The sequence below is a fragment of the Hylaeus volcanicus genome, chromosome 4, assembly GCF_026283585.1.
Source record: "Hylaeus volcanicus isolate JK05 chromosome 4, UHH_iyHylVolc1.0_haploid, whole genome shotgun sequence".
NCBI lineage: Eukaryota > Metazoa > Arthropoda > Insecta > Hymenoptera > Colletidae > Hylaeus > Hylaeus volcanicus.
The window spans coordinates 11,004,038-11,027,841 of NC_071979.1; the positions used below are offsets into that span (position 1 = coordinate 11,004,038).

The 23,804-nt window shown below is 35.3% G+C and overlaps 4 protein-coding genes across 4 annotated transcripts; 1 reads left to right on the forward strand and 3 right to left on the reverse strand.

The window, feature by feature from the left end:
• Positions 1-892: 892 nt before the first annotated feature.
• LOC128875894 (branched-chain-amino-acid aminotransferase, cytosolic) lies at positions 893-6,214 on the reverse strand. Its single transcript, XM_054121891.1, has 7 exons — positions 5,841-6,214; positions 4,268-4,375; positions 3,956-4,165; positions 3,659-3,889; positions 2,697-3,006; positions 2,362-2,519; positions 893-2,292 (listed from the first exon to the last, which is right to left on the reverse strand). Exons 1-7 carry the CDS (start codon positions 5,862-5,864, stop codon positions 2,101-2,103), a joined length of 1,233 nt encoding a protein of 410 aa, XP_053977866.1. The 5' UTR covers positions 5,865-6,214; the 3' UTR covers positions 893-2,100.
• A 2,495-nt stretch (positions 6,215-8,709) lies between these two features.
• LOC128875885 (serine/threonine-protein kinase PAK 2) lies at positions 8,710-12,588 on the forward strand. Its single transcript, XM_054121863.1, has one exon. It carries the CDS (start codon positions 9,141-9,143, stop codon positions 10,674-10,676), a length of 1,536 nt encoding a protein of 511 aa, XP_053977838.1. The 5' UTR covers positions 8,710-9,140; the 3' UTR covers positions 10,677-12,588.
• LOC128875881 (dihydrolipoyllysine-residue acetyltransferase component of pyruvate dehydrogenase complex, mitochondrial-like) lies at positions 12,552-17,374 on the reverse strand. The gene is made up of 11 exons (XM_054121852.1): positions 16,576-17,374; positions 16,075-16,256; positions 15,704-15,885; positions 15,440-15,614; positions 15,191-15,369; positions 14,961-15,112; positions 14,737-14,885; positions 14,465-14,641; positions 14,181-14,365; positions 13,989-14,089; positions 12,552-13,910 (listed from the first exon to the last, which is right to left on the reverse strand). The coding sequence occupies exons 1-11, from the start codon at positions 16,700-16,702 to the stop codon at positions 13,741-13,743; spliced, it is 1,779 nt and encodes a 592-aa protein (XP_053977827.1). The 5' UTR covers positions 16,703-17,374; the 3' UTR covers positions 12,552-13,740.
• Positions 17,375-17,507: 133 nt separating this feature from the next.
• Positions 17,508-23,793, reverse strand: LOC128875879 (uncharacterized). The gene is made up of 7 exons (XM_054121848.1): positions 23,129-23,793; positions 22,645-22,733; positions 22,409-22,560; positions 20,595-22,323; positions 20,302-20,514; positions 20,081-20,142; positions 17,508-20,002 (listed from the first exon to the last, which is right to left on the reverse strand). Exons 1-7 carry the CDS (start codon positions 23,248-23,250, stop codon positions 19,811-19,813), a joined length of 2,559 nt encoding a protein of 852 aa, XP_053977823.1. The 5' UTR covers positions 23,251-23,793; the 3' UTR covers positions 17,508-19,810.
• Positions 23,794-23,804: the final 11 nt, after the last annotated feature.

Sequence of the window (23,804 nt, forward strand, 5' to 3'; positions counted from 1 at the left end):
CGCGTCATCTCTCGGCCAGAGCTGCGCGTTACGCTTACGCTCACGCTCCTTTTTACAACCAATTCCTTTTATTACACCAGCCGAGCTTTGCTGCGCATGCCAACGAGTCTTACGGTGCGTTTACACAAACATTGAATAAACAGACCCGATTCGGTCACATTATTCGTTCGATGCTTCTTTGCTATTCGAAACGATACCAAACAAATTTACTTGAAATTTATATCCGGTTCGTTACTTTATCCAAATACTCTATACTCTACGAAAATTATACATCTTATCGATGGCTATGTTTACATGATTTCTACGGTTCCCATATACGGAGATTATCCACGCCATGAATATTCATTCGGTGAATACGATGAACGACAAGTATCGATATGTTTACTTTCTACAGTTTTAAGCACCGGACTATAACTATACTAGTGCCGGAACGCTGCCTGGAGCTACCGAGAAATTGGTGTAGGGTGTAGGCAGTCCCTGCCAGTCCCTGCCAGTCCCGTCCTCCTTGTTCTACACTCCCTTCTGAAAATGAACTAACCTAAATGGCTAAATGTAAATATCGAGTGGGCTGCACCGTGCGCATCGAATTATGCACCAAACGCTGTTTCTTTCTCGGCAGCTACGTCCTGCATGGCATTCTTATGGGGAGCGCGAGTTCCGATATTAAGTAGTAAAGTTCATTGCTTGCTTTGTTTTATTTACAGTACGTCATTGTATATTAGTACAATGTATACGCTAACCATACATCGGCTTATATCGAATCTTACATTCTTATAACATTCGTTGCTCCATAGTTTTAATACCGTTTACATTTGTTTTTATACCTCGTGTTATTAGGTATCTAAGGTTATTAGATAAGGATATATATGTGTATAAGAAACAAAGAAACGTGTAATATTAATAAAGTAGTTTATATTTTGTATAATTTTATATAACAATATCTAGATGTATATACGTTATGGAAATATTTATATATTTTATACAAAGCATGTAAAAGAAAAAAGAAAATGTACTTATACGACAAGTGCAATACGGGCGAAAATTCCCATGCACTATAAAATAAACAACAACAAATGGTATCGGTACTTTTGAGCACTTCCGAGTGACAAGGACGATCCAATTTTGGAAGCTTCGGTCCGAGAACTCTCGTCTCCAAAACGTCCAAGTTTATAGCGAAGATGGTTGTCACTTTTGTCGCTAGATGGCGAACGGTTTAGTGCTAGTGGCGCCATCGGTGGGAAAATTCCCAAGTTTGTAATGAAAATAGTTTCCACCGTTTCTGTAAGATGGCGCGATCCATATCTTTAAATAAATTATTCTTAATATCTCATAAATGCATAATTATTACGATTCTTTGCTTTATAACACTGCAACATGTTATTACGCTATCGAATTTATCATTTTTATGTATAGTTATCGAATGCAACAATAATTATCGATCCTTTAGCCAGTGGCGCCATTTTAGAGAAAGGATGGAAACTATCGTCACTGGGACTAAATCATTCACCATCTAGTGAGAATATTTCGCGATCGTTACCCCATATCTTTGTCGCATTATTTATCTAATTTGTACAATGATTCGTAGGAATCAAATAAAATAGTGAATAATATAATAAAAAAGAAAAGAAACTATATGTATCATATAAGTATACAGAATCATACTCTTTTTCCCCAAGAGTACTTTCAACAAACAATACGTATTCGTACATGAACAAACACGTAGAAAAACTAGACGCACACACGCACGCACGCACGAGCACTCGCGCGCGCGCGCGGACACACACACACACCACGCATGTTTGTACATTTATATACAAATTGTTACAAAAGTTTCTAAAACTTAACATTGTACAATTATTTTGCCAACTATGGTAAGCTATATTAATTCCTGACTTTGATCACTGACAATCAAACGAATTTTCTTTTCTTAAATATTAAAACTAAAAATAAATAGAAATCTATGTTTTACGTATAAAAACAGCGGTATAAAAATCACGATGCATCGATTGCCATCGAATAAATGTTCGTAAATCGTTCGGCATCTATTCGCTCAGTTAATGGCAACTATGTAATAAATAAACTGATTAATTGGTTCTATTTTCATTCGATAGGTATCGCCCACGGATGGTCCGGTATAACACCATACTGTATGTCTGTTAAATATTTAAAAAACTTTTTATAAACAGGTTCCGAGTGTTCCAAGGTAGGTACGTGTAACGGTCGATCCAAGAATTCAATGTACGATATCGGACTGACTATGCAGGCTGTTCCTGCTCCGAATAGCTCCAACAACTAAAGCGAAATTAGAATTAGAGAAATAATATTTAAAAAATATATACGCGAAAAGGCAAATGATCATACCCTATTTTCGGAAAGCAACTGACACACTTCGTCCATACAGAACGTTCGTTCTGTAACTTTGAATTGATTCCATTCTCTAGCTACCGCTAAAATCGATTTTCTTGTAATTCCAGGAAGAATTAATCCGTTCGATAGAGGTGGCGTTATTAATTCTTTGTCTAAAAATGGTAGAAAAAAAGTATTTACAAAGACTTGGAGTTGGATCAGTATAATAATGTATAATATAATATAATGTACGGTTTTCTAAAGAAAATTTCGAAATAATTTCAATTTCGTACAAGAGGGAAATGTGAATAAAAGTTAATAAAAGCGATTATAAAGGCTTGATCGAGTACCTCCATCGTCGTTTACGTAGAACATAAAGATATTCATAGTGCCGACTTCGGTTACTTGGTTATCTTCACCGTAAAGCCACAACACTTGTTGCAAACCCTTTTCTACTGCTTCCCTTTGCACGTAAATAGTGGGACCGTAATTGCTACCTAACTTGTAGTTACCACAACCACCTGGCCATGCTCTCGTGTACTGAGGATTTGCTAGCAAAGATACACCAACGTGTTTATCCGTTTGTTTGAAGTAGGAACCCACGGGTGATAAAATAACATATAGCAAAGCAGAGTCCGAGGATGCCACACCCAGCATCGGCTGCATAAAAATAAACAATTCAATGGAAACAATGCGGTATGAAATGTTATCCAATGTTATTTTCGATACTTTGAATATTATATCGCTATTTATTCGAACATGACGAAAGAACAAGCATAGAGAAGAGGAAACGATTACATTCGATCGATTGTATCGTATATCGATCCTCGATCGTTGAATGACAAAATGCATACGAGTTATTTAAGATGTTGTATCCTCTGTTAATTATTTTCAAATTTACATCATCTTGTCTTTGTTTTGACCGCTTTACATTGATATCTATAGCGATGGAGCGATAGAGTGCATGTATCGCGATCACAATGTAACTTTTGATTTGGCTGTGTGTATCTCGTTCTTATTTCTTATGGCCCTGCCCCAACAAGAGAGCATCACGCTCCTGTTTATCGTGTATTATCGTTAGCTATTGAGAAACATATCGCTTAGCTTTTGTTTCGTGTATATCTGTGTGCTCGCGCGCGCGCGCGCGCGCGCGTGTGTGTGTGTGTGTCTATGTGTCGTGACGTCTGTGACATAAACGACACGATTATTCTTACTATCGTGGAATAACTATGTCGCTACCACACATACCGATTCTTTTTAACCTTTGTTGAAAGTTTAGTTTTTATCAAAAGTCTCGCTTTCAAATACTTACATCTATACCTATAAGAGTTGGACGTATGTAGAGACTAGAAGCGGAAGAATGAGGTACCCATTCTTGATCTATACTAATTAATCTACAACAACATTTGATTAGTTCGTCTCCGGCAAAAGTAGGCATGCCAGATCTTATCGCCGAATTATTCATACGTTCCATATTTAATTCTGGCCTGAAAACTCGTATTTTTCCGTCTACTCCTCTGTAAGCTTTCAGCCCTTCGAACAACTGAAACGATAACATTTCTACTGGTCGTTACTCTTTCTTATTATTTTCAAACGTTACGAGTCTTACCTCTACAGCGTAATGAAGTACTTTGGAGGCAGGATGAAGGACTAGATTTTCGAGCGGCGTAATTTCTGGCATCTGCCATCCTCCCAAAGCCTCGTGATAAAATATTTTCAACATGTGATCGGTAAAGTATTTACCAAACGATAGATCGCTAACGTTTGGCTTGGGTTGTAATTGTTCCGGACCTGCTAGACGAACCGATAAATCTGCATACTACGATAGAAACAATATGTATAAACTTGCTTTCAAACGAAACGTTTGTTAGAAAAGAAAAATCGAAAATATCGACGCGATGAAAATTGAAGAAAATTATACCTTGAAAGAGCGTTCCGGCTGTATTACTTTCTTATCTCTGATTTGTAAAGAGGAACTCCATCTAACGTTGGCTTGAAACTGATTCAATAAAGTTTCACAGCCGAAAATCTACGTAGAAATATTTTCGTTAGAATTGCATGTTTTTCCTGGTAATATTATACGTAAACCGTCGTCGCGCAACATTTATCATATCGTAACAAGAAAATAGATGGAAAAGAAAAATATCGATAAGCACATACATATCGACGTTTCTGCGTAAACTTTCAGTGCATGTTATGCTTGTTGCGAATCAGTTATTTATTATGTACATGTATATGTAATTGTCTATGTTTCTATGATAACACATGTACATGTACATGTACATATATCGAATCGAAAAGCTGTTGGTTAACGTTAAACGTAAAATGTCATTGTTATTATTGTTATTATTATTATTGTTGTTATTATTATTATTATTATTGTTATTATTATTATTATTATTATTATTATTATTATTATTATTGGAAAGGAAAGTCCGTTGAATCCGTTGAGAGCGGAAATTACATTACGATACAGAATTTATATCAGAGTTACGAAAGCGTTATTTGGTTAAGTTGAACAACAACTCGTACGAGAGAAATAAGAAAAGTTTCAGCGATAACGTGCTAGTATTCAAAAATAATCTTACATCGCACGTGTTACGATAAACACATTATATATTATGTTTATCGTAAATCGTTGATTGAATACGATAAATCGCTTACGGAAGCGATAGCAACATTCGCTCAATGAAATTCTATACAACTGATTTACAGAGTTTCCTTTGATTCGGTCGGGGCTAAAAGTACGCGCGCAAAAGTGAAATTTTACGAAATAAATGACGACAGTTTGGTGAAATAGCTCGTTTGCCGTTGTTAAATTGAATACGATATCGGTAGCGGTGGTAGCAGGCCACGTATGACGCGGTATAACGCGGAAATAAGTTTGTACGAGCACGTGGTGTTGCACGCGACTAAAAATCACGTTGACAAAAACAAGACACGAGGCACGAGTACAAATTTCGCAGACAAAAGAGAGAATATTTCAATTTACAAACTTGTATCGTTTTGTATCAGCTGGGATTTTGTTTAGGAAAGGGAATAGAAAAGGGAAATGTAGAGTATAGGGTATCGTATACAAGAATTTTCTTTCGTCAACTTTTCCACGAAACGATGGCTACCGGATTATTATTCTTAAGCGTAAGAATATTGCATCATCGGCCGAGTACAGAGAAAAAATACGAGAACCAGACGGGACTGTAATTCCAAGATTTTAGGGGAAATGGTTACGTTAGGAAGGGAAATACTAAATTTTACGGAACCTTATGAATTATATTCGTGAGCCAACATTCCTTTCACTTTGTTTATTTAAATCGAAATCAACGATAGAGAATATCGTCGTACGAGATTAACGAATAAAGCGACAAGAGCTAATTAAATTGATGAAAATGTAATTTTCCACTTTCCAGTCTCCTACTATAATTTTCCACTTTCCTATTTTACATACATGTATGTATAGCGTACGTGTATCAATACGAGAAACGATTTCAACTTACCACCTGACGCCGCACGTGAACCATAGTAATTCGATGTCGATCAAAGATTCAAAAGTATCAGATTTAATCCTTCGGAACGAACCTCGAACAGTCGACAAGGCTCATCACAGAAACTTACGGACCCGCGATTTACCACTTTGCCAAATAAAATTAATTACGAAAACCGTGTTTCTCGTTTAAACGTTTATGAGGAGAATAAGTAAAAACACTAGGAAATAACGAAAAATATCGATAAAATCTAACACGGTCTAGGACTAGTCGTGGTAGCTTACAGGTGTATCACTGTCAGAAATGCGAATATTAACCGTGATTATTCAGGTGAAAACTTGTATCCGCTTCTCGGCCCGTTCTCGAATAATGTCTTTGCATTAACCATCGGTTAATATTTTATTTATTAGCAGCAAAGGGGCGCGACGCCAACGGAGAGACAGAGAGAAGCAAAGAATCCCCTCTCTTTGTTCGAGAATGGAAAAGTGGGGAGATTTGTCGATTTAATACAAGTATGTACCGTTTACGTACACAGTGTTGAGGAAGTTTCCATTTAATTCAACATTTACCCATTATTTGTATTTTTATTAAATAACTTGGCCATTCTTTCGACTCGTCAAAATAACCCCAATCACAAGTATCAGCCTTATTTAGTTTTTAAGAGCTGCGTTCAAAGCAAAAATAAACGAAAAATAGAGATGGAAATAAACGGTTTTTAATCGAAACGTTATTGCGATCAAATACAATACCCTCGATTAAATATAATATGTCGGTCACACGTATCTATGTCTGCTCGTATGTTGCGTGCTTGTTACCTAACTCTGTAAAACTGTGTTTTACGATGTGTCTTTGCGACAGGAACAATAGGAGAACAAAGTGCAAATTTTTCATGCAAAATACTCGTAGTTAAGAGAATAACCAAAGTTCGATTCGATCGTCGCGATGGACCACCGCAGGAGAAACGATATGAAAACTGATGAGATTTTAACGACACCCTATACGAGACAGATGAAACTTGTAGTATATTAGTGTGCAGCATCGGGAAAGGGGAGGAAAAATTCTGCTGTGGGGCATAATAAGCTGAGTGGTGGTGGTGGACGGTGGGGGGACAGAAAGTTGAAAACATGACGATAATATGGTTTCTTTACGCGATAAGAAAGGGCAGCACGCGCGTTGTTGTTTCGAGTCTCGAACGTTTCTCGATTCCTTAATCGCCTTAATGCATGTATACGTATAGAATGACATCGTAGAAATGTTGAATCGTATCGAGTGTTGTATCGCTGTCGGACCAACATACACTTTGCTACTGATGATTACGACGATGATGCTAATCGTTTTCAGAGTCGTCGCGTCTTTGTAGCTTTAGGTAATTCCTTACAGTTTCTTACATTCCTTGCGAAAGGATACGTTACGTACACTAGCATGTACATCGAAACGCTTTTCTTCCAAAGTAATATGTACTTGTACTACATACATGCTTTCGATTTTCGATGCATTATCCGTTCTTCCCCCCTTGTTTTTTCTTCTTTCAAACAAATATTTTCCATCAGCATTTTATCACTTTGCTTCTCGCTGAATCAACCTTTCATCGTTTATTGCAATCGATACCAATTTCACGTAACATCAAAAACTCGACAGATTACGAGAGCTTTACCGATCGTCCATGTCTACGTATACGTATAATCTATATACATGTATAGTTTATACCATCCTTACATCTTGCATCTTACATCCTCGTCTCGATGCAACTTTCGAACAAATAGTATTCCATCTTGTATCTCCCCGCGTAATCGAGTAACTTTTGCGTTTTGCCTGTTATGAAGTTATCGTACGATAACATGGAATATGTTTCCGAATACGTTATCCTGTATATTTGCAAAAGAAACGAAAAGACAACGCGGATAAGATACATACAATTGACGAGAAGAGGGTTCCTCGACAAGCTGCGAAACAATCTCTTTCTTTCGTTTAAACGAATCATAGAAATTCCTATATGTATAGTTACTAGTTACCGTTCGGTAACAATCTATCCCAACTCTATTACCGCTACATTCTACGTCTTGCAAACTAACCATTTTCCCTAACAAAAAGGTGCTTTAGTTAACTAAAGAAAAAAGTAAGGAAAAGGAATCCTGTTTGTTGAAGCAGATTCGAAAATTGAATCGTGTTTGATACGTGTTTCGTTCGATCTATGTACAAGTACAATTTATATGTCAGTCATGTACCAAGTGTATTTGCTACGTCATCGGTGACAAAAGTGTGAAACGCTGATTACGCACGGGAAATGCACGTATTCGTACGATATATCGTACGAGCTGATAGCATACATTTTCAAAGGAAACAGAATTCTCGATCAATGATAAGATTACTGAAAACATTATTTCTACATAAATAACCATTCAAGTAATTACTCATTTTTATTACAGACAGTGCCTTCTGTAAACTATTCTATAGAATATATTCGATCTAATTTTCAGTAATTATAATAGAAATTGATGTCAGTCGAAATCGTTAACGTTCGACTCGACACAGACGAGATTAAAACCACGCTAGCGCTCCACATTTTCGAAATGTCCCGCCACCGATTCGATACACTGAACGCTGATCAGTGACGCACAAGTAAGTAACACGCCTGCTCCTACATGCTCCTACAGCCAGGGGGTCCAAGCTCACCTATTAAAACTGCTACAAAACTTGTAGCGCAAAATATCATTTTTTAAATTACGGAAATCCTTCAAACTCTGTCTGCACTTTCCTTCATTTATTTTCTTTTAAATAATTTAGAGTCATTTAAAAGACCCGCTACTCTAGTTGGCTGAATTTTTCACACGCGGCGCTACAAACTTTCTCTCAACTTTTAATATGTGGGCTTGAATCCCCTGCCTTGTCCCTTGCCCTGCCTACAGTGCATACAGTCTACTGTGGTCTACTGTCTACTGCAGTCTACTGTCTACAGTCGCATTCACGAGCCAAATGTCTTGTCACGATTCGCGAATCGCGATCGCGATAGACAATAAGCAGCAAAAGCAATCAGAGCCAAATCATAAACTTATTGTTAGACACAGTTAACGGTTAGACAGGACAGGAGAGAACAGCGGGTCGAGTCGAGTCGAGTCGAGTCGAGTCGAGCCAAGTTCAGTCAGGTCACAAGTCACAGGTCACGACTCACGGCAAGTCACGTTGCGATGAGAACCATGGTTTAAAAAGCAACCGTTTGTTTCTTTCTTCTGCCATTTTTCGCCTTCTCGCCAACCAAAAATCACGATACATCGTAAACGAAAACGTAACAAGGGCGCGATACTGCGCGCTAAAATGAGTCTCAACATAACAAAGTTGTTCTCGAGAAAAAAAACAAACCCGATCAACGACACGGTTGCAGTTGCCGCCGAGATCGGTTTACCCACAAACGTTTCTCACAAGTTTCACGTAAGTAAAAATGCCGAGACCGGACAGTTGGAGGGTCTTCCCGAATCTTGGACTCGTCTCCTCAACACCCAAATATCGAAATCGGAACAGGACGAGCATCCTGCTGCTGCCTTGCAGGCTATCAAATTCTATAATTATTCGATCAAACGAAAACCAGAGGAAAAGGTATTCAAGTCTTTTGTTACCGAAGATTACATCGAGGAAGAATCCCAGGAAATTGATAAAATTCTAACAAAAAAGTATCAGTCTTGTAGAGACTCGGATAGTTCTACCTCTGCCAGTTCTACCGATAGTCAATTACAAACGCTACCAGACCTCCCGCCTAAGCTAACTATTTACAAGACTCCTACCTCGCAAACATCACAAATATGCCACGATAGAGAAGAGAAAACTCTTACAGAGATTCTCGAAGACTTAAACACTTATCGGATCGAGGACGATCCGTTGGTACTAGATGAAACAGGCCCCAGTAGACACGAAGAGAGTCCTGTTCTTCGAAGAAAGACAGACTGTGCCGCGATCAAGCTCACGGATCGACAGATTTACGACGAACTTAGAACTATATGTCAGAGCGGAGATCCTAATCTACGTTTCGAAAGGACCAAAGAGGTCGGAGCTGGTGCTTCGGGAACCGTATTTATAGCTACCGATATGCAAACTAATCAAAGAGTCGCTGTAAAGGATATAGATTTATCGAAACAGTCGAAGAAAGAGCTGATACTGACGGAAATTAAAATCCTCAAAGAGTTTCAACATCCGAATCTGGTCAACTTTCTCGACGCCTATCTTATAGATGAACATCTCTGGGTGATTATGGAATTGTTAGAAGGCGGACCTCTTACAGATGTTGTTACAGAAACTATAATGAAAGAAGCACAGATCGCAGCAGTTTGCAGGGAAGTTCTAAAAGCGATTCATTTTTTACATACCAGAGGAATTATTCACAGAGATATCAAATCGGATAATGTCCTACTTGGTATGAACGGTGCTGTGAAAGTTACAGACTTTGGTTTTTGTGCCAACATAGACGGCGATGAGAAACGACAAACTATGGTTGGAACTCCTTATTGGATGGCACCGGAAGTAGTGACGAGAAAACAATACGGTAAAAAGGTAGACATTTGGTCGTTAGGTATTATGGCTATCGAAATGATAGAAGGTGAACCACCTTACATGAAAGAAACTCCTTTAAGGGCCTTATATTTAATCGCTGCTATCGGTAAACCTTCCATTCCTAGATGGGATACGTTAAGTCCTACGTTTCGGAATTTCTTAGAAAGATGTTTAGTTGTCGAAGTAGACGAAAGAGCAACAGCCCAAGAGTTACTTTCTCATCCATTCCTAGACAACTGTGCAGAATTAACAACCCTTACACCGTTAATTCGAGCAGCGCAAAGAATTCTACGCAAAGCATTCTATTAAGTAATTCTTTAAAATAGAAATCAAATGTTTATTTTATTTCGTTATGCATTTCACTTTTCAAGTATCGCCGATACCGCATCGATATACTTTACATAACGGGCAATATTTCTCACATCGAACCGATATAATTCTACGTGGTACCGTCATTTCACATATTTTATATGTGACACTATCTATCGTATCGATAACAATGGGCTACCAAATTTACGCTAGGAATACCCGATGTAGTAACAAACGAATTACCGATACGATACATTAGTTTCAATTATTCGAGTCGACAAAAAGTTATCGTTCATTTAAATTATCATTAATCATTTTGCGTGCAATATCTGCCCTCTGGGCTCCGTATTTCTTTTCATATATTATTTATCTTTTTTAATAAAAAGAGTGTCATTTAACAAGTTATACAATCAATTTACAGAATAGAATATAGGAGCAAAAATAATATGTCGTAATCGTCGTGTTATCCGCTAAACGGATATATTCGGTGCTCCGTATAATATAATTAACGTGTATTTTCCATTTATTATCTAACAAAATATGATTTATACAACATCTTTATTATAAATATTGTACTTAGTTTCTTCAACAACTGAAAGTGCAAGGTATACGTGTGCACATGGCATCTATCAGGGATCTTGTACGAATAACTTTCTTTATATTTCACAGTTATCCAAACACTGTGGAAAATAAGATTTCCAATTTAATTATAGTACAAATTAATTTGATTATCTTACCAAATCGACATTTCAACTATACACGATGTATTTCACTTTCGATCTTTACCCTTTATATTTTCTAAATTACATTTTTCTCTTACTTAGCATTTTATAACCTAACGAATAAACTCGTTGAGCCATATGTTTTTAATCAAACAGTTTATACATTTATATACATGTATATCGGCTATTTCAACATCTATTATTTAATTTTATTATACCGGTATTATACCGTGGAATTCAAACGGCAGAAGACTACTTCTGTGTACAAACTTTTGAAATCTTTTAGTAATAATAACAAGCTGAACCTTGCAACTCGATGTTGTAAGCGTACGTATTAGTAACCAAGTATTGTAAATGATGTGGCATACCACACATTAGGATGCATTTTTTAAACATTTTAAGAGTGAGCTAGCTTTTATAAGATAAGATTTTATCGAGTATTACAATGCACAACATTTTCAGAAATTTTATATTTCTATTTTAGAACTTAACACTGCTCATACCAAATGCCAAGTTTTAACGAGTACCGTACGCTAAGTTATCTACATAACTTTGTATTTACGATATCTTTTATAAAATGTAACTGAATTTATACTGCAATTAAATGTTGTCCATAATTAGTTAAGGCCTGAGCAGTAATAACGAGCAAAATCATAACTGTGATAAGGAAAGTTAGGTCCTATTATACTATTGTATTTCGTCGTTTCTATTATTTTCGTATTAATATTTTACCACTTCCACCTCATTACGTAATGCATACTTGATCTAAACGTAATTTAATTTTACTTTCAATTATTAGAGAGCATCGATATACGAATTCTCACAATCAGTTTATAATGTCAAATAATTGTTCGCTTAACGATTGCTGTTTATTTCAAAGTTTCGGTATATGCAATATGACAGTATACGTCAGATTTAAACACCCGTAACATTTGTGCCTTATCAAATCAGTACGCATTACGCATGGTTCTATGGCAACAGCCTTACCGTTAAATACTGTTTTCACTGGTAAAGAAATGGAAGCGCAACGAATGTAACGATCTTTCGATCAACAATAATTACAAAACAATTGACGATACTTCCAAGATTCTATAAAACGGTTGCAATTTTGCTATGTATTATTTTTGAATATGTGTAGAAGAAACATCACACGTCATTTTAAACAATAAATACTTTATTTACAAGATTAATTTATGATCTTGCACACTTTACTATCCCCACAAATATCTGTAATTAATACCACACTGAGTTTTCTAATCATGCACGATATTACTAATAAATAAAATTAACGATACAGGTATTTACATGATATTTGTACAAATTTTATGCGATACAAAAATTCATAAAAGGCGACGAAATATGGCACTTGTTTTATTTTTATACGAAAAATGTACACACATATTATTATACATATATACACGAATTTATATATTATACATATATAATCGTTTTATCTATAGCATGTTAGAAATTACTACAGTGTGGGGGCAATCTGACTGTATACATATAGTCTATGTCTATGTAGTCAAAAGTGCTAACTAAATAACGTGGGAAATAAATATACAAACAGAACATTTAGTTCTATACGAATTTCCTATTTACTTACAGATAAGTAAATTATATGCAATAAATATCCAACATTTCTTTAGTTAATAATGATTACAACGATATAACGATACTTGGGAATTTTGCAATAATTAATAATCGTTATATATTCCGTGCATGATACCAGCACGATATTCATTCGTATAAGATATAACCTCGATAGACACAAGCCAACAAGCGTGGCTAGTGAAATTTATTTCCGCTTTAATAGTTTGATGGAAATGTAAAACACATACTAAACAAACTAAAAGGCAAATAACTGTAAATCATTTTAATACAACAAATATAAATATTGCATTTATACGAAATGAATCGCTAGCGTATTCTTAAAATTGTTAACTCTCGTAACATTTACATATGATTGTTCTTTTTTTTACATTTCTATCAAAACGTTTTATTTAATTATTAAAAATTAAAATATTGCCATTTAATTTGTAGGTACGTCGAACATTTTTTTTTTTTTACGGCATTACTTTAATAGGTAATTGTATTTTTTAGAGGGCCGGGGATCTAATATTAAACAATATTTTCCATAACTTACTAACACTTATGGTTCGGTTTTGCACATATGCTCTTATTTGTAGCTGATCTGTTTACTCGAAAAATGGCTTAACAAATGTGTTTTATTTTTAAAATTGGTATACCATGAATTAATTAACTAGACAGAATTTAAAACTTTTATAAGGTAAGCCATTTTTTCCTGAAACGTCACTTTAGAATTAGGATTTAATTAAAGGTCAGTCCTGTGCATACCTGAGAGCACGTAATCTTCCAGCAACGAGAAAAGTCGGATCTTCTAACATAGCTCTCAATACAGCTAAGAAATCAGCAGCTTCGTCTTCGGTAATTGCTCGTCTATCGTATGACAACGTGGCTGACATTTTCGTTGTCTTTTGTAGTGCAACGTCTATAAAACAATCAATTAGCGTTTTCTGCATCTTTACAATATACGCAATTATTACATATATTTTTTTAATATATTCACCTAACTCCTCTCGACCACCGCCAACAGCGAGTATCGCTGTTTGAGGAGGATTTATAATGGCGCTAAACTGTTTGATACCAAACATTCCCAGATTAGATATTCTAAAAACAACATCAGAAATGATTAAATACTATTTATTGTTAGAACTTGGTATGTTCAAGCGTTATCTCTTTCATTCATTCATTCACTTACGTGAACGTTCCCCCTTGAAATTCCTCTGGTTTTAGTTTACCATTTCTAGCTTTATCGGCTAATTCTCGAATAGTTTTTGAAATATCAGTCAAACTCTTAGCTGTACTGTCAAAAACGATTGGTGTAATAAGACCATTCTCTGTAGCAACTGCGACAGAAATGTCGGATCTTGGCATACGTATTATCTGTCACAAAAAGAAAAGAATATAATTTTGTTACATTTCTATATATTATTCGAGTACGCGTCTCTCGTCAATTTATCTCACGGTGATTTTCATACATACCTGACCATTCTGATACAATGTATTGATCGACGGGCATTCAACTAATGCGTGTGCGACCGCCTTTGTAATGAAGTCATTTATCGAAACGTTAATATTTTCTGTCTTGAGTTCGCTACGAATTTCACTTAATTTGTCTATTTTAATATCGATGTAAGCGTAAGAATGTGGAATAGTACTCTAAAAAAAAGTTGTTATGCTAAATGAGTTGTCGCTTGTATATTCGTATAATAAACTTTGATTACATACAGTACCGTTTTATCAAATATGATTACCTTTGATTCTCCGAGTCTTTTGGCAATAACACCACGTATGTTGGAAACTGGAATATCTTCGTACGCAGAAGGTTGACCAGTGGTTACGTGACCTTTCGAAAGAGTAGCGGTACGTTCTTCTCCATCTTTTGTCACTGTTGGTGGTGATGCTGCATCGTTAAATAAAAATATCAGCAAATAATACAATATTCTAGTAATTTGCTAGCGACATTGATGTTACGCACCCGTTTTTGGAACAACTTTTTGTACGTTATGTGCTTGAATGTAAGTTAACACATCGCTCTTTAGTAATCGATTAGGTCGGCCAGTTCCTTTGATGGAACCCGAACTCAGACCATACTCCTCTAATAATCGTTTTACTGCTAAACCGTAGACTCTGTCAAAGAAACCATTTCATCTTGCATAATTCGTTGAAATCGTAAAATGCAAAAATAATAATATTTCGTCTACGTACTGTCCACTTGGCGGAGGTTTCTTATCGGTTGCACCCCCAGTTGGCGCAACGGGAGTAGACATAGTAGATGCCGCAACTGGTTTTGTAACTGTTGGAATAACAACGTTCTTCCAGTCCATTCCCTTTTCCACTGTAACAGCAATTAATTGTCCTACTTCGACTTGGCTACCTTCGGGAACCTATTAAATCAATTTTCTTAGTATAGAAGTTACCAGCAGCATGACGTAACGTTTAGTTAAAATTACATACTAAAATCTTTGCAAACACAGCTTCATCCTCAAATTCGAATGTCATGACAGCTTTATCTGTTTGTATCTCTGCTACTGCATCTCCTGGTTCTATTTCATCTCCTTCCTTTTTAAGCCATTTTACTATCGTGCCTGTAGTCATCGTTGGCGACAAAGCTGGCATACTAATGTTGTTCCTTAAAAAGTTTACAAGTTTACGTAGACGACATACCATATTACCGGTCATCCAATTGAAATATAGTACGTTAAGTACGTAATAACCTACTGGCCAGGAGGTGGTTCAGCCGATACGCTCGCGGCGGTTGCACCAGGCGAGACGGAAGGTGCAGAAACAGTAGGTGCCGCTGAAGCGGTATCCGGCATTTCTACAGCCTTCCAATCTTCGTCTGGTTCGACGGTAAGGGCTATCAATGTTCCTACCTTAATGTCTTTGGTTCCTTCTGGCACCTAATCAAGCAAAATTTACATTTGACACGTATACAACGTTTCGTCTCGACGGATCGATATATACACAATAAAATTTAATAGCAAAGCTGAAAATACTTTAAGCGCATTATATACATTAATTTTGTTTGAATAATGTGCTAACGTATATCAAAAGCATCTCGTTTGTGTAAAACACCTTTCAAATCTTACAATTATTTTTGCGAGAACACCTTCGTCGTCAACTTCCATTGTGATAACAGCTTTGTCGGTTTGAATATCAGCGATTGCATCGCCGGGTTCGATTTTGTCACCTTCTTTTTTGAACCATTTGACGATTGTGCCAGTTTCCATAGTTGGCGACAAGGAAGGCATCGAAACCACCTTCCCTTTTACTAAAAATAAATAATGAAAAAAATTCACATTAAAAATTGTTATATATCGCACAGTACCAATGACACATAGCTTCAAATTAGTAAAATATTTGATTGCATAATCAATCTGTATAATCATACTGTAAATATATCGTCGTCAATTGAAGTTAATAGACAATTAAAATAACGTATATTTTCCATATTTTCTACGTAAAGATATATTTTAAAATAAATATCATTGGAATGTATACTATACTATTTGAAATAAATGATTGCACGTTAACCTCAATTCTGTCACGAACAAGTGTGTTAATAAATTATTTCTGAATAAACTGCATACCGTCGAGAATCCAACTCGTATGGAAGCATATTCGTTGATATTTTATGGGCACAGAAATTCGTGGTATTACACGGTTACTATTTCTAATAGATAAAAGCGCGATCCTGGGTATCATCATTTGCGCCATGTTTGATATGATTATGAAGCAATTAAGTCTATATACGTAGGCCTATGTAGGACTAGATGCTAGATCACTAGATAGAGTTTATCTATCGTCTATCGGTATCGGTGCGTTTCTCGACGCATTGACAATTGAGATCCCTTTGCAATGACAATCTGACAAGACAAATCGTTCTGTAACGTAACAGCAAATAGCGAAAGGTACCAAAATGTGTACCATACTCTATACACGATGTACCTTCCACCACTACATCACACTCGATATATTCCTTGATCAGACATTTGATCACTTCGCTTGTCGTTAAACCAGTCGCTTCTAATTAAACAGATATTTAAACGAATTGCGTAAAAGTAAAATTACAAAGTTTCATTAAATGTATATTTATGTATGTCTAAACGATATTTGGTTCTGGTATAATGGTAATTGAGCTTATACACGGATTCCGCGTAACTTTATCACTTGAAATATTTCGTCTATATACTTTCAGTATTTCAAATACATAAATGATTATATTCCAAGTATATGCGTCAAGGACAAATAAAGGTCACCACGATCTCTTTACATAATCCGCTATCTTTTCTTCGTACTAGTATCTGATATTAGCTTTTAAGATTTAATTAACTACTTACGATTCAAGGTCATTCGAGGCCAACGAAGGTCACATTTAAACAATTGTTCATATCATTTTACAAAATTATACAAAGTATTATTTTCTTTACGTAGTTAAATCTCACGTGTTTATTAATATAAACGGTGTTTAACGTAGATACGATGGAGCGAGGAATGTTACAAGATTAAATATGTACTTTACTATCGTAAAACGTTTTTTATTATTATAGGTTTCAATAGAAAAAGATCACATTGTATTTTTACACAGATACCTGGCAGTATGATATGGAGTGGCTAATTAGCTTTCTTAGCTTACAATTAGTTCGAATGTATAAAAAAGTTTCTTGTATCATAATACAATAAAGGCACTTAAGGTCTAACATTAAAGACATAAATAAAGAATATAACATGACTATCACTTCTATGTTTATTATTTACAACAAGGGTACAAGTTTTAAAATTCTTTTCAAGTGAACATCCGCTAACGAGGAAAAGAAACGACAATGAAATTTCAAGAATATTATTTTCATCTCTTCCATTTCTGTACCAAACGTGTTACCATCATCGTCCGAGACTCCTTTGTAGTTTTATATCGTTAAAATATATTTTTCAGTTACGTCTACAAGTTCAAAATTAATTTAATAATAATAATGATAATAATAACTTGGTCAAAAATACTCTGTACAGTATAATATACGCGTTATAAACTAATTATAAATTCATGCCGTGTTATTGCAAATTCAACTACAACGCATCAAGCGCAACAATTCATCGTAAAATATGCAGCAACACTTAAACAAAAAAATTGTTGTTCCTTTTTCTGCTATTGCTTTGAGCAAAGAACTATAAACACGGATCATTAAAAAAGTGTTATATTTTGTTATAAATGCGTTAGTCATAAATCCAGTCTTTCGTTTTCAACTGCTATTTTCTAATTTACAATCAATTATACTTGTTCTTATTTAATGGAAGGATACTGTAGTTTCACCACTAGGCATCGCCACAGCTTTGAATATTTTATGTACATTTTCACAAGTAACGAAAGAATTTTTAATTGTCGCAACGCAAACTCTACTTTCCTGTTACTTTAACATACAAGTAGGCATCATTAGAAGTTTATATTCTTAACAGTACAATTAACATCAACCCTTCTATGATATGCAAACAATTTTGTAACTAACTTTTAGTAACTACAATTTCAAATTTAATAGACTCTAAAATCCTGAAAGTACTTCATTCATTCAGAATTTTCTAGAATATAAAAGTTGATATAAAATTTACAATGAAAAATATATTTATTGCGGATCGATACAACAATTACGATCGAGAATATTAAAAATGTACAGATATGTTGTGTAGGATTAATAATATACTATAAATTGCTGTGTATTTTATTTTGTATAGGCCACTTATATTAGAAAATATAGCGTTGGTGTTTTCTTTCTTTCCTTTTAGTCTTTTTTTTTTCATGACAGTACCTGTATATACATTTTACAAAAATGGATAAAAGATCATGAAAATTTTGTTTATAATCTCAAATCTTTGACTCTTATGCATACAAAGTTGTTCGTTTTCTGTATTTGCGAAAAACTTTTTCCTACAAATTTATTTCTAGCTTCATTGTATGAAATGTAAAAATTTCCGTACGATACATGTATACGAGAGCTTATCTCTGATTAAATTTATATTCTTAAGTATCTTTCGTATCTGTCTACTCTACCGTCTCAATTATTTTTTGCAACATACGACTTGTACAAAAGTCGCTTTTCAAAATTCTAACTATGTTTAGCTATACACAGCATATAAATGGTATATCATTAACTTCTCAAATGGAATAGACGCATATATATATATATATATTCTTGTTGAAATACAATACCATTTATCGTATTGATCAATATCCTCGTAAAAATAATTATTTCCACGTATCTGCGCATGTTGTAAGAACTGTTGTCTCACGTTGAAAATGTTCAATTACGCTATTACATTCTCAGCGATTGATCGAAAGTATGTCGGTAACAATTGAGATAAATAATAATTTAGAGGGCTAGTTTTTGGTCTAAACAACAGTACTAATTATCTACGTTCCCCACTTTAGTTTACTTAAATAATTTAAATTTTAAATAAAACATACTCTGTGATAATCTCATAGCCAATCCATTAGACTTAATTACACTTCATCTTCGTGCATAGCATGACAAATTTGAAGTACTCTTACTATAGACTTCTACTCGGTGAAGATTATTTCATTTTTAAATTCATTGTTTCCTTTAAATATAAATAAATGGAGAGAAAAGAACTGAGAATGTGATTTCAATTATATCGTTTGTCATTTTGAAAGTATAATAATACTAAACTTTTCTCGTATTCAAAGCAACCTAGCGCCTTCCTTCCGAGGACATAACCTAAATACCTTTTATACAAATTATCGTATGAACACAGATTAAATTAAGGGCCTTATCTCAAAACATATGCCTGATTTAATTATTAGTACCGCCTGAATTTTTACGTATATCCTCTTTTCACATCACCTTGGATATTCTTTACAGTTGGCCTAACAAACCTGGGAGCTGGTATACGCGACTGTGGTCTAGGAATAGCGCTCATCACGTTTGAAGTTCTGTTTCCGGCATTCCAATTCGTTGGTTGTCGCAGTCTCGTTTTATTCTCAATTTTCATTGTTGGCTTGCTAAATGCCTATAATTTAATACATTCAATTTAACACGTAAACTACGACGCTGTATTTGCTGGTAAAATAACATAATATAAACTTACTTCAAATTTTTTCACTATGCCTGTTTCATCCTGCTGTTTCGATACGTGTTCCACGGAATGACCTTAAAAAAACAACAGATTAAACAGAGTCCTTGATTAGGAGAAATTATCAGAAATAATTAACTCTAAAAATGAAGTATGGAAATATTCATGATCGTTACATATGATTTATTATCGAAACATTGTTTGTAAAACAATATCGATTATACACGCTAGCTTACCATCAGTATTTATCGACTGACTAGATCTGGTAGGGCTTAGTATCGGAGAGCTCGTTTTAACATTAAAATCTATACTCGATGGTGACGTAGAATTGCTTTCGCTACTATTGATGCCATTTTTCATGATAGGAGAAGGTAAATCTTTGTGCATCCCAATCCAAGTGTTTTCCAGACCTCGACTATTTAATCGAGGCGTTGCATCTTGTTTCAAACCTGACAAATTATAGTGAAATATACAATTTAATAGTTTGTTGGAAAAAAAAAAAAAAAAAGAAGAAGAAGCATTTACTTACTTTCTTCTTGCATCCGTACTATCTGATGCAATTGTTCGATATTCATTGGCCGCACAGTATACGAATTATGGCTACTATCCGAACATGTACTGAGCCTATCGTCTAGATCTGGCGCACTATGAGCACTCTGCGTACTTTCGATACTTTCCGTAGATCCTCCGGCACCCATCATTTGAAGTTCCCCTACGCCTGTATTCAGTTCTAAGAGTCGTTGCTCGGAACCACTTTTTATTTTTCCTAACGAGTACAATTTATTTGCTAGACTTTTTTCAACGGCTCTCGCGATATTTGGCTGTGGGTCTTTCATACATCCGATACTGGATGAGTTCGTACACCCTGTCGCGTTGACAGTTTTCAAGGAATTGCATACAAGGTTGGGGTTCGACTTTTGAAGAAATTGCGGTAACTTTGAAAGCATCCGTGGAAGATGTTGCTTCTTTTTTTGCAGGTTTGAAAGTGGTTTCACGAACGTAGTGTTCGCGTTCTCTAAAGATTCCGTATTTTCTATATCAGTCTTTCCACCGTGAACGTTACCTTTCTTCGTAAAAGTGTAGTACTTTTTGTCTTGCAAATTCTGAATAGACGCCCCTGCGTTGCTTATATTTTCGCTTAGAGTGCTACTTTTGTTAACGGACGATTCCTTTTTATACGTATTATATTTATTTTCCACTGGAATCTCATTCCTAATATTCTGATCGGAGACCTCGTCGACGACTCCCTTCTTAGTCTCTCCATCGGGGACTTCATTACCAGCATGATTAAACGTACAGTCGAGTCTATGGTCACCGCTTCTGTGTATTTCTGCCAACAATTCTCTTCTCAATGACGTAGGTGTTTTAAAATTTGAACCAAACACCGTATTAAACGTTCGAGTTTGTTCTAAATGTTTACCGCTACTTTTAAACGTGGAATTTAACGTATCTAAATTTTTTGGAGTCGTTTTTTTGTCTTTACATGTATCACTTTCAACGATTGAAGGAACGTTTGTGTTCGTTACATCTGTCTCTTCCGCGCAATATGTAACATTTAAAACAAGCGAATCGTCAGCTTTCTCAGAGGTTGGAAAATACGTAGCATTCAAAACATACAAGTCTTTCTCCGAGTTATTTTCTGATTGTAATGATTTCATATTTCCGTCAGCTTTATTTACAATTGCGGAAGACAAAGTAGTTGTACCGTGTTTAACTCGATCCGAACTTGGCAACCGATGCATTTTAGACACTGGTTCTGCTTCGTACGTCTCGTTTAATTCCATTTTTTCGATATTATCAGATTTGTCGGTAAATATTTTGTCCGTCGAATACAGGCTGTACCGTTTCTTGTTGTCCGAATCGTTATTCGTCGAAAAAGTTTCGTCGATACTTTTAGCATCCTCTTGTTTGTCAGCTTGTCGACTATACGAACAAGTCAAATTTAAATTTTCCACTTCTTTGTCGTAATTAACGTTCTGCGATGCATCATCTCTAGGTAACGAAGTGATAGAAGAATAAAAAATAGATGGTTGGGAGATGTTCATCAGTGGATCGCAGAGTCCAGGTTCCATTAAATTAATAAAAGAATCGATTCCCTTTGAACGAGACATATTTAAAAAAATTTCCATACTTTCTTGACCCGACGCTGATAAAGTTTCGTCAGAAAGAAGACTGATATTCGTCGTAGGCGCCACTTTTAGCATAAGAGGTATAGCTTCGTCTTTGTCAATGGTAAGCGTATCTAGATATTTACTCGACTTTAAGAAAAAAACACACTCGAATGTATACATGGTAAATATATTTGTATAATATACGGGATAAAAAAAACATGGCGAAACTTACGTCTTCTTCCATATTTGACAAATTTGAGCGTGAAATTCTCCGTGTGTTTGCAACAGACGGAGACAATGTTTCGAGAATAGATTCAAAATTAATTCTAGTAGACCGTTTTTTAGGTCTCGTGAATGTCCTCGTGTCGATACATTTCCTGTTACCTAAACAAAAAGTTATGTTCAAAATATACATTAAAAAACGTATAAAAAGTTCGTTTAATGATAATTAATTTATGTTTTCCATACCTGATAAAATTAGTTCCGGTTCGCTTTTTAACCAGGTGTACAAATTCCGAACCATGGATTGCGTTTGATATTCCGGCGGCATATACAACCTGCCGAAAAACAAAAAATTGATATAAAAATGAAAATTCTTTTTTATCGTATAGCTGGATTCCATATTACAGAATAAATTTGTACGCTATGTTACATTTATAAAACAGGAATAACGAACTTATCCTAACGTTCTAGAGTAAACAATGAGATTCGAAAGGGAAAAGTTTAACCGTGCACTTTTGTGATTTGGTAAATACAAGGTTTGGTATAAGAGAATTTAATAACAAAGCATTTGAAAGATTTAAACATGTACGTGTAGAATAAAGTGGTGCAGAAAAGCTAGACCTTGAAACGGAATTAAGATCAATTAGAGGCATAAATGACATTTAAAGATTACAATTACCTCCAATAAAAAAAGTTTAAAGTAATTTAAGTATACGATAAAATCACTCACCAGACATCGGTGTCACTGAAGTCGAAAGCAAATACGTCAATGATTTCGAGTGTATCGATAAGACAGGCATCGTTTGTATACTGCTTTCGCACGATTTTTTCATCTACTCTGATTTCTGACATGTTTTAGTTGAATTACCAAGTTACGTCGATGAGTCTCGATGAGCACATATTTTACCGTTAAAGCGTATTTTCTTGTGTCGACTGGATGACGATGACGTGGTAGTATCGTATAAAAATAGTATTGCACCGTGCCAAGTCATTTACAGAATTCCGGAGTATTCCGATTCGGTTTGCGAGGCACCGTTCACGTTCACGTTCACCGTTCAAAAGCATACGTATATATTCATATGTATTAAAATTAGCCAGATATATGGCGAACATAACCATACATGGCGAAAGTAGGAACTTTTTCGGGTATCTCTCACGTTGTTACACGTTGTTTTTACGACTTTATGGTTTGTCGTTTTTATTTAGAATAAGCAAAGCAGGCCACGGTACAAAAGAATAATCATAGAAAGTTTGTGTCGTCGCGTTTTGTTTAACCGTTCTTTCGTTCTTTCCTTTTACAGAGAAGAGAGAAACCACATCCTCTTTCGCGGTTTCTTGGTTGGGCTTTTCTACTAGATTACCAGATACCTATGTATATAAGATGCTACCTAGAAAATTACTAGTCG

Coding starts and splice junctions, on each gene's coding strand:
- LOC128875894 (XM_054121891.1), bottom strand. CDS start 5,864: ATGGTTCACGTGCGGCGTCAGGTG. Junction 4,376..5,840: donor TTCACGTGCGGCGTCAGGTG/GTAAGTTGAAAT, acceptor ATTTCTACGTAG/ATTTTCGGCTGTGAAACTTT. Junction 2,293..2,361: donor AGTTGCTTTCCGAAAATAGG/GTATGATCATTT, acceptor ATTTCGCTTTAG/TTGTTGGAGCTATTCGGAGC.
- LOC128875885 (XM_054121863.1), top strand. CDS start 9,141: ATGAGTCTCAACATAACAAAGTTGTTCTCGAGAAAAAAAACAAACCCG.
- LOC128875881 (XM_054121852.1), bottom strand. CDS start 16,702: ATGGCGCAAATGATGATACCCAGGATCGCGCTTTTATCTATTAGAAAT. Junction 14,090..14,180: donor TTTCAAGGGGGAACGTTCAC/GTAAGTGAATGA, acceptor TGTTGTTTTTAG/AATATCTAATCTGGGAATGT. Junction 13,911..13,988: donor CGGTGGTCGAGAGGAGTTAG/GTGAATATATTA, acceptor ATTGTTTTATAG/ACGTTGCACTACAAAAGACA.
- LOC128875879 (XM_054121848.1), bottom strand. CDS start 23,250: ATGTCAGAAATCAGAGTAGATGAAAAAATCGTGCGAAAGCAGTATACA. Junction 20,515..20,594: donor AGTACGGATGCAAGAAGAAA/GTAAGTAAATGC, acceptor ATAATTTGTCAG/GTTTGAAACAAGATGCAACG. Junction 20,003..20,080: donor GCATAGTGAAAAAATTTGAA/GTAAGTTTATAT, acceptor ATTAAATTATAG/GCATTTAGCAAGCCAACAAT.